Here is a 17,349-nt window from a genome sequence, read left to right as displayed (position 1 = left end):
CCGGCCTCAGACACTTAACACTTACTTGCTGTGGGACCCTGGGCAAGTCACTTAACCCCAATTGCCTCACTAAAAAAAAAAAAATTAATTAATTAATTAACAAAAAAAAAAAAAACAAACAAACAAAAAACAAACAAAAAACATCTCATTTGGTCTTACAACAACCCTGGGAGGTAGATGCTGAGATTATCCCCATTTTACAGATGAGGAAACTGAGGCAAACAGGTCAAGTTACTTGTCCAGGGGTCACACAGCTAATAAATGTTCTATTCCAGATTTGAACTCAGGTTTGCCTGACCCAAGATCCAGTGCACTCTATCCACTGGACCATGTAGGTGCCCCTCTATGAGACATATGGAAGAAAGAACAGGTTTCTGAAGCAAGAAAATATTTCCTAGGTAAATTTCTATTTTAGGGGAATGCGACAAGCTCTAAAATTGTTACTCTTCAGTCCTGACAAAATCTTTTATAGAAACAAATGCTAAACGCTACATGTCTTGGCTTTGGTTGATTGGTGTAACAATACTCTAAGGAAGATTTTCTGTCATAAGTGTATGGGTGGGATGAGTTTCTGAATGGTGGCGGGAAGTGATTTATATAAAGTTAAACAAGATGAGGTGGGAAGGCCTGCTGTAATCAGAGACTGTATCTCACAGCTATTCTTCCATTTACTTCATTCAGAAGCTCTGAATGGGTAGTCAAATCCAAAATGATGTTTTGGGTATTTTACATACTGAGCACTTCACATACTGAGCCTCAAACTATCCAATATTGTACTGTTGTATGATAACTACTCCCATTACCCACCCCTCCCTGTTCAAGAGGAAAGCAGGGGAAAATGGTTGTGACATTCTTAGAAATGGGGGGATTAAATATACTTACAAGGCATTGCATGGTAGATGCTTGGCCAGTACTGTCCATTGTCTCTCTTCAGCCACACCCGGACAGTTCTAGAAAAGAAGGACATTGCACTAAATGAGGATGAATTTTAGAATTATCATGCGCTTCCTGGTTCACCATCCTAGAGCCAAACCCCATGTAATTTGAGGCAAATAGTACCAAGAAGTTTATATGGATGCTCTGTGTTATCATTCTTAAGCTAAAGAAGTCTGAGCCTTAAAAAAAATTAACATTATATCTAAATGGAAGGTTCTGCCTTTGTGGCCACTATTCTGAATACAGCTTTATCCTGTGAGACTGGCAACAGGCATAATGGAATCCATTTGGTGAACAGTGATTCTTTATCATCTAACTGAAACAAGACATTACATATGAAAGCCATGAGCAAACAATACAAGGAGTCAGGAGTAGGTAGAGGTGAGATTTTGGGCAGAGAAATTCATGAACTTCTGGGAAGAAAGTACTGATAGGACCTGGCTAAAGGGATGGCTTTTGGAGTACAAAGAGACCAGGTTAGAGATCAGAGAAAGGAAGCTTCTTTTCAGTTCTGAGGCCAGAAGGCACCAACTTCTAGGAAAGGATGACAAATCCGAAGTGATCCAGGAAATGAATGATGCCTCAGGAGAGTGACTTGCCCAAGATCTTATAGGTGGCGAGTTCTGAACACAGTTCCACTGAGCACTACTTATAGTACCTAACATTTATATAGCACTTTAAAGTTTACAAACTGCTTTACATGCTATGTTACTAAAGTTTTTGAAAAATATATCGGGGGCAGCTAGGTGGCGCAGTGAATAGAGCGCCTTGGATTCAGGAGGACCTGAGTTCAAATCCGGCCTCAGACACTTAACACTTACTAGCTGTGTGACCCTGGGCAAGTCACTTAACCCCAATTGCCTCACAAAAAAAAAAAGAAAAATATATTGAAGAACTTTTTCACAATTGAGATGATTATCATTACCACTGCTAAGTACAGTACCTTCCCTTAGTTTGCAAAAGTTCAAAGCCTAAGTAAGAACTTTACTTCTTTTGGTAATCAAAAAGCTGACCTGAAAGATCACACACTCAAACAATAAAGCTTGCTTGCTACAAATTCTTTTACTAAAAAGCCTTGTCTTTTGGTCTCTTCCAGTTCCAACACTCTCCAATTTTGTAAGGTTTTTATTTTAATTTTTTTTCCAAAAATTCATACCTTTATAGTAAAGCATACCTTTACTATAATTTTAGATTTAAGCCTCCAAGATGCCTAAATCAAACATCTACTAAGATAAAATTAGTTATAATATTCCTTTTTTTATATTCCAAGTATATTAGACTAACATTTTATGAGCAATGAGTAAACTTTAAAATCTAAGATAAAATTGTGTTTAATATATATCTTCATTTTACTAGGGGTCAAGAATATTATAAAAGTTTTATTGTAAATGAAAAGATCTCAAAAGGAAGCTATGGTGAACTCTTGAGTAATTAGAAAACCAATACCCAAATCCAAGAGAAGAGACAGTGAAATAAATATACCATGCTCCACTGGGAGGGGTGGGGAGCAGCAGCAGCCTTGGAGAGCAATATATAGTTGCATATATTGTTAGATCTAGTCACTATATCCATTGTTTTTTCCAAACTGTTTTTCTTTGTCACAAGAGAGCAAGCAGTTGGGGAAGGGCACAGAGAATGTTCAGAAATAACTGATATATAAACAAAAAACATCAATAAATTTTTTTAAAAAAATAAAAAGGCAATTGGTGGTGTTTTCAAATGTACAATTAAACATTTCAGCTTGACTAAACAAGATTTTTCAAAGAAATCCAAGAGACATCCCTGGTAAATTTAAATGCCACCCAATCAGAATTAAGGGTGAGCTTTTCCCAGAAGAAATTTGTATTTGAAAAGCCTCCCCACCCCCCAAGCACTTCAATATTAAATTAATTCCTTCATCACTGGGAAACAAATAGCATCACTGTGACTGATAACCAAATTTTAGCCAGTAGAGGTCACTGCATTAAGCACAAAACCGGGGAAGTAGAGAATCACAAACATTTCTACAAACTGGAAATCTCAGTGGCTGACTTGGAGTGAGTCTTTTTTCTCCATAAGAACAGGGGATCCATAGCCACTGTCCCACTGCTACCTGAAGAGCTTGAGGCTGGTCTCGTGCACTGCCTACCAAGGCAGTTCCTTCTCCTTCAGGATCATTCTATCAGATACTCCCACTCCTTGTTCCCTGTCCCCTCCCTCCATGGGTGGATCCCTTTAGGAAACAGTTCAATTCGTCCTGTCAATCCTGGGCAGTGGTACATACTAGAGTGCTGTATGTACCACCAATGTTTGCACAAGCAGATTATCGTTCTCTACTCTCTTTACTCTCCCTCTTCAACCCTTAGGGCAGGCCTGAAACTGTGCTGCCCAGGCAACACTAAGGTTGTTATTAAGTATTACCAACTACTTCTCATAGTGGTCATTTTCAGAAAACATCCTTTCAATCTCTAGTGGATTCAACTTAATATGTCAGTAAGAAAAGAAAAAAAACTGGTGCAAAACTCAAGCCTTTTATTTCTTTAAAAATAAAATATTTTAGAGGCAGCTAGGTGGCACAGTGGATAGAGCACCAGCCTGGGATTCAGGAGAGCCTGAGTTCAAATGCGGCCTCAGACACTTAACACTTACTAGCTGTGTGACCCTGGGCAAGTCACTTAACCCCAATTGCCTCACAAAAAAAAAAATATATATATATATATATATATATATATATAAACAAACTAATGACAAGAGGAGGGGAGCACACACAGTATGATTAACTGTCCTCCTCTACCACAACCTTGTGACTGACTCTTGGAGGTGGAAGGGAGCTCGACGATCATCTAACGGCATCCCTCTCATTTTATAGGAGGGTAAACAGGCCCCTAATGGGGTGTGGTGACTCACTTAGAACTCACATCTTCTCTCTGACTGCTCCTGTCTCTTTTGCTGGGTCATCATCTACAACATATCCCCTGAATGGGTCAACCCCAACAAGGTTTTCCTCTCTTCTAAGTGACCTAATAAGCTCATGTGAATTTAATTTCCATCTCTATGCTGGTGACTTACAAATCTCTATTTCTGTTCCTAGTATCTGTCAGTCTGTCTCCCCTCACACACATCCAAGGTTACAATAAATACTTGACTAGGTTTGCCATATCACAAATATGACTGTCCTTTATTTTATTTTTAAATCATTTATTCACTTTTTAACAGCAGCTACATTTGCCACTGTAACTCTCATCTTTTTTGAACTTTTGATGCTGCTGACCTCCCTCCCTTTGATATTTTCTCTGCTCCCTCAGCTTCAAAGACAGTGTTCTCTCCTTGTTTTCCCGTCTGACCACTCCACCAAAGCATCCTTTGCTATATCATCATCCATATCCTGCTCCCTTATCCTATCCTAAAGCCACTTCTTTTCCCTTTCTGTAAAAGTTCTCTTAAAGATTCCATCCATTTTCATGACTTGAAAGACCATCTCAGTGCTGGCAATTCCCAGATCTCTATATCCAAACCAAAACTATGTATCCAAACCTAACCTCTCAATGTTCTCAAATGCTTTTTCCTAGGAGTCCCATTCGTAGTACAAACTCAACATGCCCAATGCAACTCATTAACTTCCCCTTCCACATGGAACATCCTCAGATACTCCCCCATGAATACACTCCTCTCCTGTTTCCCTTATTTTGGTGGAAGGGCAGAAATCATCCAGATTTGTAAGCTCTGTCACCCTTTATTCTATCTTCTCTGTCAAACCCCATATCTAATCAGTTTCCAAGTCTTTGAGTCTTATCTCCACAATATCTGACATATGCAGCCTTTCTTTATCCCCACACAGTTACCATCCTAGTTCCAGAGCCCATTCCCTCTCACCTGGAGTACTATAACAGTTATCTGGCTGGTCTCCTGGTTCCCAATCTCTCTATTCTCCACAAAGCTACCAAAACAATCTTCCTAAGGCACAGGTTTGATGCTATCATTCCTCTGTTCAAAACTTTTCAATGGCTTCCCCTTGCCTGAAGAATTTAAAACACCAACTCGATTTGGTGGTTAAGGCTTTCCACAATTTGGCTCCTACCCAGCAAATGGCTATTCCCCAAACTAGATCCTTCTGCCCTGGTCTCTGGGCATTAACACGAGCCATTCCTTAATGCAATATCTTCCCTCATTTCCAACTCTTGAGAATCCTTATTTTTATCAAAGGACCTCTCGGATACCACCTCCTTCCTTTCATCTCCCAGTTTTTAGTGATCTCTCTAGCCTCAATACTCCTTGCAGTATATTTATTTGTGTAAAACAGTGATGTGTCTTCCTAGTAGAATGTAAATTCCACAAGGGCAGAAGATTGTTTCATTTTTCTTTTTTGTACCTTGGACACCTAGCATAACAGATGCTTGGTAACTTTTAACTTGAAAAGAATGATGGGACATACTGTGTTTTTTAAAATTTTAAGCTAAACTATTTTATAAATTAATTGATTGTTATTTATAGATTAATGGCTATACTACAGTTTTGGCAGTAAGCATTTACTATTAATCAATATTATATGTCAGTAAAATATTGACTGCGTGTCTCCCAAACTTCTCATGGTCTCGGGCCTTCATACCTACATTTTTGTTCTAAGAGGACGAGTGTGCACCATGAGAGAGCATTTGGAGCCAAGAGAGTGACCCTAGTGTGGCCAGGGGTTTTACCCTCTTTTGATAGCGGTGTGTTGCTATACACTGATCAAAGCTAATTGGTTAGCACCATTCAATTCCACTGATTGACTTGATTTGAGGGTGGTCCAAATTAAAATGAACTCTACAGATGACCTCAGGGAAGAGTATGCAAAAGATGGAAGTGTCCAGTATCTAGGTGTGGTGCCTCACAGAGCTAGACAAGGATCTATCTCCATTTCTTTTGTTCCCTTGGGCTGGTCCCAGAGAGTTGGGAGAAAAGAAAGGCCTGAACCTGATCTCTGGGTCCCCCCAAGAAATCCATTATTAAGAATTATTTTGTCACAATACAATGAGCCCGGTCAGATATGGCCAAGAACTACTGCTGGCACACAAACCCTCCTCCCCCAGCCTATACCAGCAATGAAATCCCTCACCCTCAAATCTGGCGTTTTCTCGGAACATTATCTGGTTCGCTCTTTGGCTCTAGCACATTTTCCCCTGTACATACTTGTGCACATGCTCAACCCCCTTTCTAAGATTTTCACCTCCTTGATGGCAAGCAATGGTTATTCCTCTCTGTATCCAGAGCAAAAGGCAGGTGCCCAACAAATGATTTCTGAACTTAATTTATTCTTGACTGGCTGGAAAGTTATCTGACAGCCTAGCTTGAAGCCTGGTCTTGGGGTAGAGCTGATTCCCTGTTTTACCCTACTGCCACGGTCCCAATTCAGGGCCACAAATAGCAAATAAAATACCTCCAATGACAAACACCACCACTCCCAAATAAACAAAATGGAAGCCACCATCCCCTGGAGCCTGGCATAACCTCAAGTAATCATTAGGACCAAGACCTCCTGTAGGCCACCTCTCCCAGGGCAGCCTACATGTATATGAATGGCTTGAGAGACAAGCTGCCCATGAAACAAAACAAATAATAATAATACTCTGCACTCTTGTGCTGTGTACTCAAAAGCTATCTATATAGGTCACTTTTCTGAGAGAAGGGGAGACTGGGGGTGGAGGCAAACAGGATACCACAGGTTGCTAAGCTACTGAATAAAGAAAGACAGGGGCGTCTACCCATGTTGAAATTCAGGCTTCAAAAAAATCTGTCCCAGGATGATGCAACCCTCATTAGTTACCATAGCAATGAGTCTTATTTCTTTGGGGACAACTGTTATTTTTGTTACCATTGAAATTAGTTTGGGGAACTCCCACCCCAATGTTTTAGAGACCCTGAATTCCTCAAGGAACATTTTCCCAGCAGATCATGAACTGCAAAAGTAACATGAGCTTGTCACCCTAATGGTGAGGAGAACAATCCCTAGGGATCTGCCCAACTAATGCACTAACTTGAGTAATAACATGCCAATGAATATTTTGTGCCTGTGTGTTTAATAGTGGATTTTTTTTTCTAAAGAAGAAAAACTGTCTTCTGTAATAAATGTTATAAAAAAATCAGAGAAAAAAAGTAAAGTATTCCCTCTGATAATGAAGAATGGAAACCAAGGTTTATGCCCATTTACACTCATAAAATAAATAAGCAAAGCTTTCTGAACTACAAATCTCTCTATGCTGAATGGATTCCCATTGATAAAGCAGATACTGCTGTTTCCAAGTTGGGTGGGTAGGTAATGAAACAAGAAGATTTGGCCATTGCATACCCCCTAGGGCACTAGGTCAAGTATCTTAGTTCTAAACATGAATTAGGCAGCTAGGTGGCCTGGTGGATAAAGCACGGGCCTTGGATTCAGGAGGACCTGAGTTCAAATCCAGTCTCAGACACTTGACACTTACTAGCTGTGTGACCCTGGGCAAGTCACTTAACCCTCGTTGCCCCCCCAAAAAAAACCCAACATGAATTAATTCATTTGGATCCATCACCCATAGACACAATATAAATAGTAGCATTAAGGATCTTGTCCCAGCCGTTTCCATCTCTGCCCAAAGAGGTCACCAATCAAACCCACAGTTTTTGATCTCCTGGGAGCCTACCTCAAACACCAAGCTATGGAAGCAAATATGAAGATATTTCAGTGAGGTTATACTTACAGTGACTGGGATTGCTTTGAAATAAACCCAGCAGTAGAATAAATCCATCCTATATAAACATCCTTGAGGTGATTAACAATCAATAGAAAATTGAAGCCAACCAAATCTGTAGAACTGTATTAGATGAACATATATAAAATTCTTCAGGGGTATAAAAATCACCGTAAAACCATCTGCAGCTCCCTTGGACACACTGTGCCAAAGCCTTGAGTGGAAGAGTGGGATCAAAACTGGTCAATATATCATGAATCTGCCTTCTGTGAATGGTGTATTTTATTTCTAGATGCTGTCCTGGGACTCCCAGAAAAGTCACTGCACTTAACTGAGAGAAACTAAGGCTGACTGGCTTAGAAACAAGAGAGTGCTGACAAATGTTTAACAACCAGCTCTCCAGGAAAAAAAAATATATGTATATAGTAAATATGTGTGTAAATATACACATATATATACCTATAACACATAAGTTTAATCTACATCATTAATATTTTCCCATCACTTTCTAAAGTCTAGACAATAAAAATAAATAAATCAAGCCGATTTGTAGTTTGACAATTACTGAAATAAATACACTGAAACTTTAACAATTGGCTCTTATTCAAGTTGGCTCCAGCACACTTGCCTGCCTGGAAATGAACTTGACCAAACATAAGGGATTTGCAGTAAATGCTGCTTATAAAGCATAGTGCTTATAGATGACTTAAAGATTGAGGAGATATTGGAATATTTTTCCTTCAGTCATTAATTCTGTCTGTTAAGATAACAACAATATGAATGGAGAACAAAGTGGTAGATGCAAAGTGTGCAGAATTAGTCTAGACTGCATTTTGTGACTGAGTTAGTCAATTAGGTACAACAAGCATTGGTATTTTTTTAAAAAGAACTAATACAATATATGTGGACTCTCATCTTATGTACCATGCTCAGAGCAATCAACTGTTGGTTCATCATGTAATCCTGGATAAATGGAATGGTCAATTCTAAACTAATAATGTCCAATTCAATTGAACAAGGATTTATGTGCTAGGCACAAAACTAAAACAGTCCTTGCTGTCAAGAAGTGTACATTCTGTTGGAGAAAATAATATAGACATAGATATGTATGTATATGGAATGGTGATCTCACTGATGTGGTTGACCTATCATGCCTACCTATCTTTTTGTTCATGACCTCTCTTAAATTCACCATGGGATGGGGGGGTCCACAGTTTCCAGGGAGAGGGGGTTCCCTCACTTGCTCTTGATATAAAAGTACACCAGTGAAGCAGGTGGGGTTTTCCACTGGTTTTCCCTCACTCTTGCCATGTGATTAGCATCTTCTTTTCAAGCACATATTTTTAATGACATCCTTTATTCTCGATCTTCCTGGTTCTTTAATATGTTGTAACACCTGCCATTTGTATTTTTTTTTTTAAGAGAGCCTCAGTTTCAGGGAAAAGGTTAATTCAGGAGCTTTGCTATTTTCCAAAGGCTGTGCAGCCTACCTATTCAAGTCTGGCCCAATTCATTATCCATGTGCAGTGGCTCTGCAAGAGATCCGTGCTGATAAGATGAGTTCTACAGGCTGCCCATTGGACAGCATGTCAGTATGTGGACAATAGCCACCCCTCATTCATGTGGTTTTCCTGTGTGAATATGGCTGGGTCAAACTTTTTTGAGCAGTTATGTATATCATCCAAGGAGACATTCAATGATCCAGACGGTGTCTGACACAACCAGCACAATGTCATCCACAAGAAAAAGTAATCTGAAGACTTTCCCATTTGTGAGGAAATCTGTCATCAACTTGAGCTCTGCACTGATTCTTTTCTAGCACAATGAATACTTTCAGTGAGTATCAATACAAAATATATATTTTTATAATGCAAAGTAATTTGGGGGAGGGGGGAATTATGTGGCAAATGAGGAAATTAGGGAAGATCTTTGGAAGAAAGGAAGTGTGTGAGAAATGGGTAATTGTCTCCTCTCAATGTGGATATAACAGTCAGTCATATTCCCCTGACCTGTTTGTAGGACAAAGGTCTCAGATCCCCTCCTCCCCCTCAGGTTAGCAATGTCACATGGTTCAAGGAGCCCTGGTCTCAAATTAGGTCCTCTCCAGAGTTCTGTCCTTATAAGGAAGTATAAGGTCCACTCCTGAGTTATGCCCATACAAGGAAGAGGGGTGGGAAAACTGCGTTCCGATTAGCTAGTTTTTGCTCGTAGATTGTAACCCCGACCAGTGATGAAAAAGGGGAAGGTCCATTCGCGTTAGGGACTAGGGTATAAAACAGGGCCTGCGAGCCCCCTTTCTGGGCACCCACTAGCTGCACACTAGGGTGCCTCCTTCTCATGAGAAGAAAATAAAGCCTTTGTCACCTCGCTGCTGAGTTCCTAAGAATTATTGAGAAGAGGATGGATTTTTCCCTCACATAGTGGAAGCTGGGTCTTACAGAGTTCAAGCAGTATAGGTTGGGGGAGAGTATTCTCCAGCTAGGTATCAGCCTATTCAAAGGCATATTGATGGGAGTTGCAATGTCATGCCAAGGAAACACCACAAAGGATGGTTTGGCTGCATTTGGGGGCTGGGAGGCAAGAATATTATTTCTGAATATGTACATTGTATGTAAAGAGACTTTTTTTTTTAAGTGAGGCAACTGGGGTTAAGTGACTTGCCCAGGGTCACACAGCTAGTAAGTATTAAGTGTCTGAGGCCAGATTTGAACTCAGGTACTCCTGAATCCAGGGCCTGTGCTCTATCCACTGCGCCACCTAGCTGCCCCTATGCGCATTGTATGTGACCCTACATAGATAAGAAAGTAGCTCTGTTTGCTATTTGTACTTCTCTTCTAATATGTATAACTGTTTTCCTTCTTTGAATTTTTTTTTTTTAATTTATAGAAGCCGGGGTTCCACAGGACATGATTGAGAAACAATGCTCTGGGTTTTTGGTGATGCCAGGAAGAGCTTGTAATTTGCAGAGTGAAAGGGCGGGCAGCTAGGTGGCGCAGTGGATAGAGCACAGGCCCTGGAGTCAGGAGTACCTGAGTTCAAATCTGGCCTCAGACACTTAACACTTACTAGCTGTGTGACCCTGGGCAAGTCACTTAACCCCAACTGCCTCACTAAAAAAAAAAAAAAAAAGAGTGACAAGGCAATTATGGGTGTGTCTTTAAGGGCGGAGGGTTTGTTTGTTTGTTTGTTTTTCATTAAGTAAAACAGTCTGACATTTTCCTTGCAGGAGGGACACAAGCCCCTCCCCAAACACCTCCTACAATTTCTCCAGGATGTGAAAAAATTAATGACCCGGTGATTTTAGACCTAGGCAATCCCTGAACAACTTTGCTGAATCATAAATCAAAGGAAATTTTTATTCACAGCTGTGGGAACAGAATAATCAATGGACTGGGAAAGAGGTGTGGCAGTTTTAACATTTCAGTACCTTAGGTTTTTAATTGTATTCAAGTCTTACAAATATGAGTAAACCAACTCAGCTACCTTCAATAGTATTCTACTGTCAAACATGCTTATAACTACCCTTTTCTTAGTGTATTTTAATTAGTTGGGCCATGCTTTTCCAGTAGAGGTATGGAAAGGACAATCATAATTCTTCAAATTAAAAAAAACCCACAGTAAATAAATATTAAGTCACCAAATTGAGATGTAATGTTGTCTCGGATTACAAAGGCCAGGGTAGGTGTGGTTTATATTCACATACATATAAATCTATGCTTATGGCAATGCACGCATATAAATATGCCTAGGGATAGATACTGGGCTTATGATTTCATTGGTATATGAAATTCCCTGATGAAGCAATTTTTCTACCAATTCAGGTCAGCACTTTCTCTGGAACACAGTTAGAGAGTCACCTTAGAGGGTACTAAGAGGCTGTGACTTGTCTAGGGTCACATTATTTTCCTAGGATACATGTCAGAGGCAGGAATCTTCTCGGATTAAAAGCCAGCTCCCTACCTCACTGGGGCAGCTAGGTGATCAGTCTTCTTGAACTGTGTTTTTCCCCTCTATCTTATTCTATATTATAGGGAAGGTATCTCTGGGTATAGGAGGGTATAGGATATACTTGGAAATACAGGTGACATAAAAAGAGAAAATATTAATTAAAATTAAATATTAACAAAAACATAGGCAAACAAGTTTGGACTCCCTATTGCCAAAGAAAGCGAAAGACTGAATGAAAGTGGTTATTTGGAGAAGATTTTTTAAATCACAGAAATTTTGAATGAGAAGAACCCTTAGAAATCTTCTAGTACCATTCTGTTGTTTTTCACATGAAGAAACTAACTTAAGAATAAGAGATTAATTTAATTCTCCTTAAGTCTCAGTTTACGATCAATAAACATTCAAAAAACTCAACTATCTCTGTGTGTTATAACTAGGTGCTGGGAGACTGCTAGGCACTGAGAGATTAAATAAGAAATGGTTCCTTCCCTCATAGAGTTTATAGTCTAATAAATATAGCTCTTTCACTGATAGCATGCATTATAAATTATTGTGATGAGCAAATTACTGACTTATTTACTTATCTATTCCCCTGGCCCTGACCCCACCACCCAAGTGGAAGGTAAGTTCCTTGATGACTGTTTTGAATCCCCAGTACCTACGATACTAGTTACAGCACATAGTAAGTGCAAAAATGTTTGTGGAATTGAATTGAAAAGGGTAGAACTGATCAGGAAGGCTTTATAGAAGACCAGGTATTGGAGACAGAGTAGACTAACGTCTGAGTAGGAAAGATTGGGTGTTAAGGGATATCTGAGGTGGAGGGAAGAAACAGACATTTATTTAATATCTACTTTATGCCAGGCACTGTACTGTTTTTTTTTTTTTTACAAATATTATTTCATTTAACCCTAAGGCGTAAATGCTATTATTTTCCTCATTTTACAGTTGAGGGAACTGAGGCAAACAGAGGTTAAGTGACTTGCCCAAGGTCACACAAGTCCAGGTCCTAACTCCAGGTCCAGTGCTCTCTCCATTGCACCAGCTGCCTCAAGAATAAAGGAAATAGGGGCAGCTAGATGGCGCAGTGGAGCACCGGCCCTGGAGTCAGGAGTACCTGAGTTTAAATCCAGCCTCAGACACTTAACACTTACTAGCTGTGTGACCCTGGGCAAGTCACTTAACCCCAACTGCCTCACTAAAAAAAAGAATAAAGGAAATAGGGGGCAGCTAGGTGGCGCAGTGGATAAAGCACCAGCCCTGGATTCAGGAGTTCCTGAGTTCAAATCCGGCCTCAGACACTTGACACTTACTGGCTGTGTGACCCTGGGCAAGTCACTTAACCCCATTGCCCCGTAAAAAAAAAAAAAAAAGAATAAAGGAAATAGAGAAATAAAGAACTTTTACTTTAGGTCAATCACAAGGTCCCTCTTAGACTTGGGTGGACCACTAAGGAGTCCATATATTAAGGTATGGTTAGTTAATATTAATTACTGAAAGAGGAAGAAGGTTCAAGAACCAAGCTTACTTAGTTTAGCACTGATCCAAATTACACTGTCCTAATCCCCGTTATCATCAGTAAAATGGGGAAAATCATACTTTTGTTATCTACCACATAATGTTACTATGAAGATCAAATGTAAATGTGCTTTATAAAGTGTTTTATAGAGGAAAGCTATTCCTCCTTGGATCTGTCATTTTCTGGAACACATTATATACACATATTTACTATAAATGTTTCCACATATAATTTATATCTGCTATCATGGTGATATGGTGTCAATATTACACTGGAAAGTTACTATTGCCCAGTAAGCCTAGGATGATATCTCTCACATTACTACCACCTGTCAATTACCCAGAATCCCTCAGGGGCAGAAGAGAAATTAAAAGGTGAAGTATTTATTAGGTAGGTAAATTATGATAATCCTTCAGAATGCTAACAACATTCCCTCTTTGGGAGAAAGGAGTATGATATCATTATGAAAATGGTAAATATTTGGATTGGGTTCTTGGGCTACAAAATAGTGATGGTTTGGATGTTGCCTCTGGCAACGTCCTTAAAATGTAAGAAATAGAAACTATCACTAGGAAGTCATATGAATCAAGTCACAATGAGCCTTGTCACCCCAAATCACTGCAGAGTGGAATGGGATTATTATAATCATAACAGCTCAAATATATTATTCATATATCTAAGTATACACACACATCAGCTTGGAGTTAATATAGAACTTTCTTCACCCTCTGAGGAAGCCTATTAAGTATTATTGTTCTCATTTTTAAATACAAGGAAACAGAGGCTCAGAGATTAAGTGATATCATAAACTGCACGTCTATTAAAAGCTAGAATTGGTAGCCAAACCCTTGGTCCTTCTAACTCCAATTCCACAGTGCTCTTTCCACTATGCCCTTTGTCTCCAACCTCTTCCATATTAGGAAGACCCCCTTTTTTAATACCAAAGAATTTTGAGTCACTTTGCCTGCATGAAAGTTACTTCAGTATCTATTAAGAAAATAAGAACAAAAATATTTATAGCAGCTCTTTTTGTGGTGGCTAAAAATTGGAGATCAAAAGAATGCCCATAAATTGGGAAATGACTGAACAAGCTGTGGTATATGATTGTAATGGAATATTACTGTGCTATAAGAAACTACAAGCAGGATGATTTCAAGAAAGGCCTGGAAAGACTTATATGAACTGATCTATAGTGAAGTGAACAGAAACAGAAGAACCTTGTGCACAGTGACAGCAAGATTGTTCAATGAAGACCTGTGAATAACTTAACTATTCTCAGCTATACAAGGATCCAAGACAATCTCAAAGGACCAAAGATGAAGCATACTATCCACCTCCAAAGAAAGAATTTATATTGATTGAACACAGACTGAAGAATGTTATTTTTCACTTTAGTTCTTTCATTTTCTTTTATTGGAGTTTTCTTGTTCAAAATGACTAACTTGGTAATGTTTTACACAATTGCACATGTATAACATGTATAATGCCTCAGGGAAGGGAGAGGGGAGGAAAGAAAGGAAAGATATTAGAACTCAAAATTTTAAATAAAAATGTTTATTATCCCCCTCAAAAAAAAGAAAATACAAGAGAAAAAACTTCTACGAATTCAGTAATGCTTTTAAGTGAATTTATATTTTGTTAATCGCAACTGCATGTGCATACGTCTGACATGAACACAAATACTGTGTGACCAGTTTTTATAATAGTGTTATGGAATTCTGCTCAGATAATCTACTTTTTTTTTTGAGAGTAAAAGATATTATAATACTAAATTTAACTAATAACATTTTCAATCAATTCTAATTGCAATGGAATATTTAATGGTGACCTAAGGGGGTATAAGACATATAGAATGTGAAAAGAAGGTGGTACTTTATATGCTGTCAAACTGAATAAATTTACAATAGTAGCCATTAATTACTACTGCCTACCTCCTGACATAGAGGTGATGGACTGATTAATATACATATACATATCTTTGGACATAGCCAATACAGGGATTTGTTTTAACTGACTTTGATTGTTTGTTATAAGGGTCTTGTTTCTGTTTTTTATCCCAGCAAGCGGGACATAAAATGGTAAATAGCCATTGCCCACAATATGTTTCACTTGCTATAGTGTGAAACATATGGAGTGATCCAGAAATATATTTGGATTGATTGGAATGGTTGATATTTTATAAAACTATATAGCTACACACATACTTATTTGTGTATACATACATTCATATGAGTATATACCTGTATACACATATCTATTTCCCCTTTTCCCCCTGTAATTAAGCCATATCATTTTGGAACAAATATCTCAAATCAAAGGTGCATTCATTTTCTTTTCATACTAAACTCAATCCACAAGTTTTGACGAAATCAACATCAAAAGCAATCTGTGGTCTTATGTTCCAGTACTCAAACTGTTCAAAAGAGTCTACATAAAAAGTAGTAAGGAGTTTGCCATAACAAATGGTGTTGTTTTGTTTTTTTTCCAGTTTGTACTGCAGAATACTCTGGTACCAAAGGAAACCTATGATCATTTTGATCACCAGGGAAAACAAAGCATGTTTCAGTTTTCAAGCAATCCCAAATGAAAACCTTTCATGTAAGCTCATTAAAGGTACGCCAGAAACCAAAGAAATAAAACCTTCCCTTTGCTAGACCTAACTTATCTGGGGTTCTTTTTTTCTTTTTAATAGCTGACAGTACATTTGAAAAATATCCTGTGGATTTTTCAAACACAGTCATGATATTTACCAATTATCACTGCCAAAAAAAAAAGGACTATAAAAGATTAAAATTCAGAAAAATTTCAGAGTCCAGGCTGAAACTTCAGAGTATTCAAGTTCATTTTGAGGTGTACATGTATGTGTGTTGTGTTTAAAGAGTGCATATAAAAAAATCACTGTACCAATAAGACTCAGCCATCTAAAATTAAAAATCTGAATGCTTTATAATTAAACCTTGCAGACGAACACCCTACATTATTCTCCCTAACCAGCTCTCCCCTTCCTTTCTAGCATGTGAGTGAAATCAGCATGTGAATGAATCTATGACTCATTGTATAGGTATAGATTATACTTATTTGCTATGTTGGCTTAACATTCTCACATTTCTTGGTTTTTTTCTTAATCTACAAGGGTTATAAACTCTTTAGAAAAATGTACTGGCCAGATGCTCAAGCATACAGTCATTAGAATCCATTTAAAATTCTGAAATATGCACCAAACATAGCCCATATGTAACGAAATCCTAAGTGATAAAATATTGAAAACTTGATACTTCCATACAAGTTATGTCCCTGAATGCCTTAAGGACTTATTTTAACCCTGGATTCTCTGAATCAGGAAAGGATGCACTTAAAAAATATTGAGCCTTAATTAATGATGATACACTTCATGCTCAGATGACAGAGTTAGTACTTCCTAGTAATGCTAGCTGGAAATAGGGGACACACAGAATAAGCGGCCCTGGCCATATAATATTTTAGATGACAAATTCTACACTAGCCACCACACAGTTACAATCAGTTGGAGTACACACAAGAACACAGACACTGTATACTCCTTAGAACCATTAATATAGGAGCCCTGCATTCTCCATAGCTTGGTGTTGTCCTGGAAAGCTTCAGAGAACATTCAAGTAAGCTTGCAAATAACATTCAAAATAGCAGCAGTCCCAACTTTTCTTTTTTCCTTTTTAAATGTCCATTCCTCTCCCCTAAAAGAGCACAAATAACAAAACAGAGAAAATACAAATTCTTTACTGAAATCTTAGCACAAACAGGGGGTAGGGTGGTTGGCTCTTTTCAAGACTCTCCTAAAGTAATCCAAGAAAGAGGTCACTAATTATGGAGACCACAAATGGGGCTTTAGCCAACAAAAAACAATTACAGCAAAGCCTCAAAGAACTGGACCAGAATCCTCTCATGTTCTGGTAACCAGAATCTGGTTTTAACTCTTGTTGAAAATTTTTCTAAAATGTGTTTTAGAAACACATTTCTTTCCTAGCTTAGGAAGTAATAGTATGACAAATGAATGAATGAAGAAATGAAGCTTTATTTGGTTATTCATTTCTTTTCCAGTCTTAGAGTAACCACTTTGTCTAAATGTTCACTCCCTCTAATTATTTTTTAAACTTTAAGCAAATTACCATGTGACTGACCATAAGCATGTCTGTCTAATCATTTTAGAAGACAGAAGGTTCACACATAAAAACCATGGAAGCCAGGCCATACTTTTAGATTTCAGATTTACAAAATTAATTTGAC

The 17,349-nt window shown here is 38.4% G+C and overlaps 1 protein-coding gene across 3 annotated transcripts in view; it reads right to left on the bottom strand.

The window, feature by feature from the left end:
• The window catches only part of WDFY2 (WD repeat and FYVE domain containing 2), a 164,578-nt gene that overhangs the window by 84,752 nt on the left and 62,477 nt on the right, over positions 1-17,349 (bottom strand). For all 3 annotated transcript variants that reach the window (XR_006355610.1, XM_043993597.1, XM_043993598.1), the window contains exon 2: positions 883-950. Coding sequence is in view for 2 of the 3 variants with exons in the window: in XM_043993597.1 (XP_043849532.1) it covers positions 883-950 (68 nt within the window). In the remaining variant the exon portion in view is untranslated. The remainder of the gene's footprint in view (positions 1-882; positions 951-17,349) is intronic.

Source organism: Dromiciops gliroides, chromosome 3 (genome assembly GCF_019393635.1).
Source record: "Dromiciops gliroides isolate mDroGli1 chromosome 3, mDroGli1.pri, whole genome shotgun sequence".
Classification (NCBI taxonomy): Eukaryota; Metazoa; Chordata; class Mammalia; order Microbiotheria; family Microbiotheriidae; genus Dromiciops; species Dromiciops gliroides.
The sequence above is the reverse complement of the archived record's forward strand: the minus strand, read 5'-3'. Positions and strand labels throughout refer to the sequence as shown.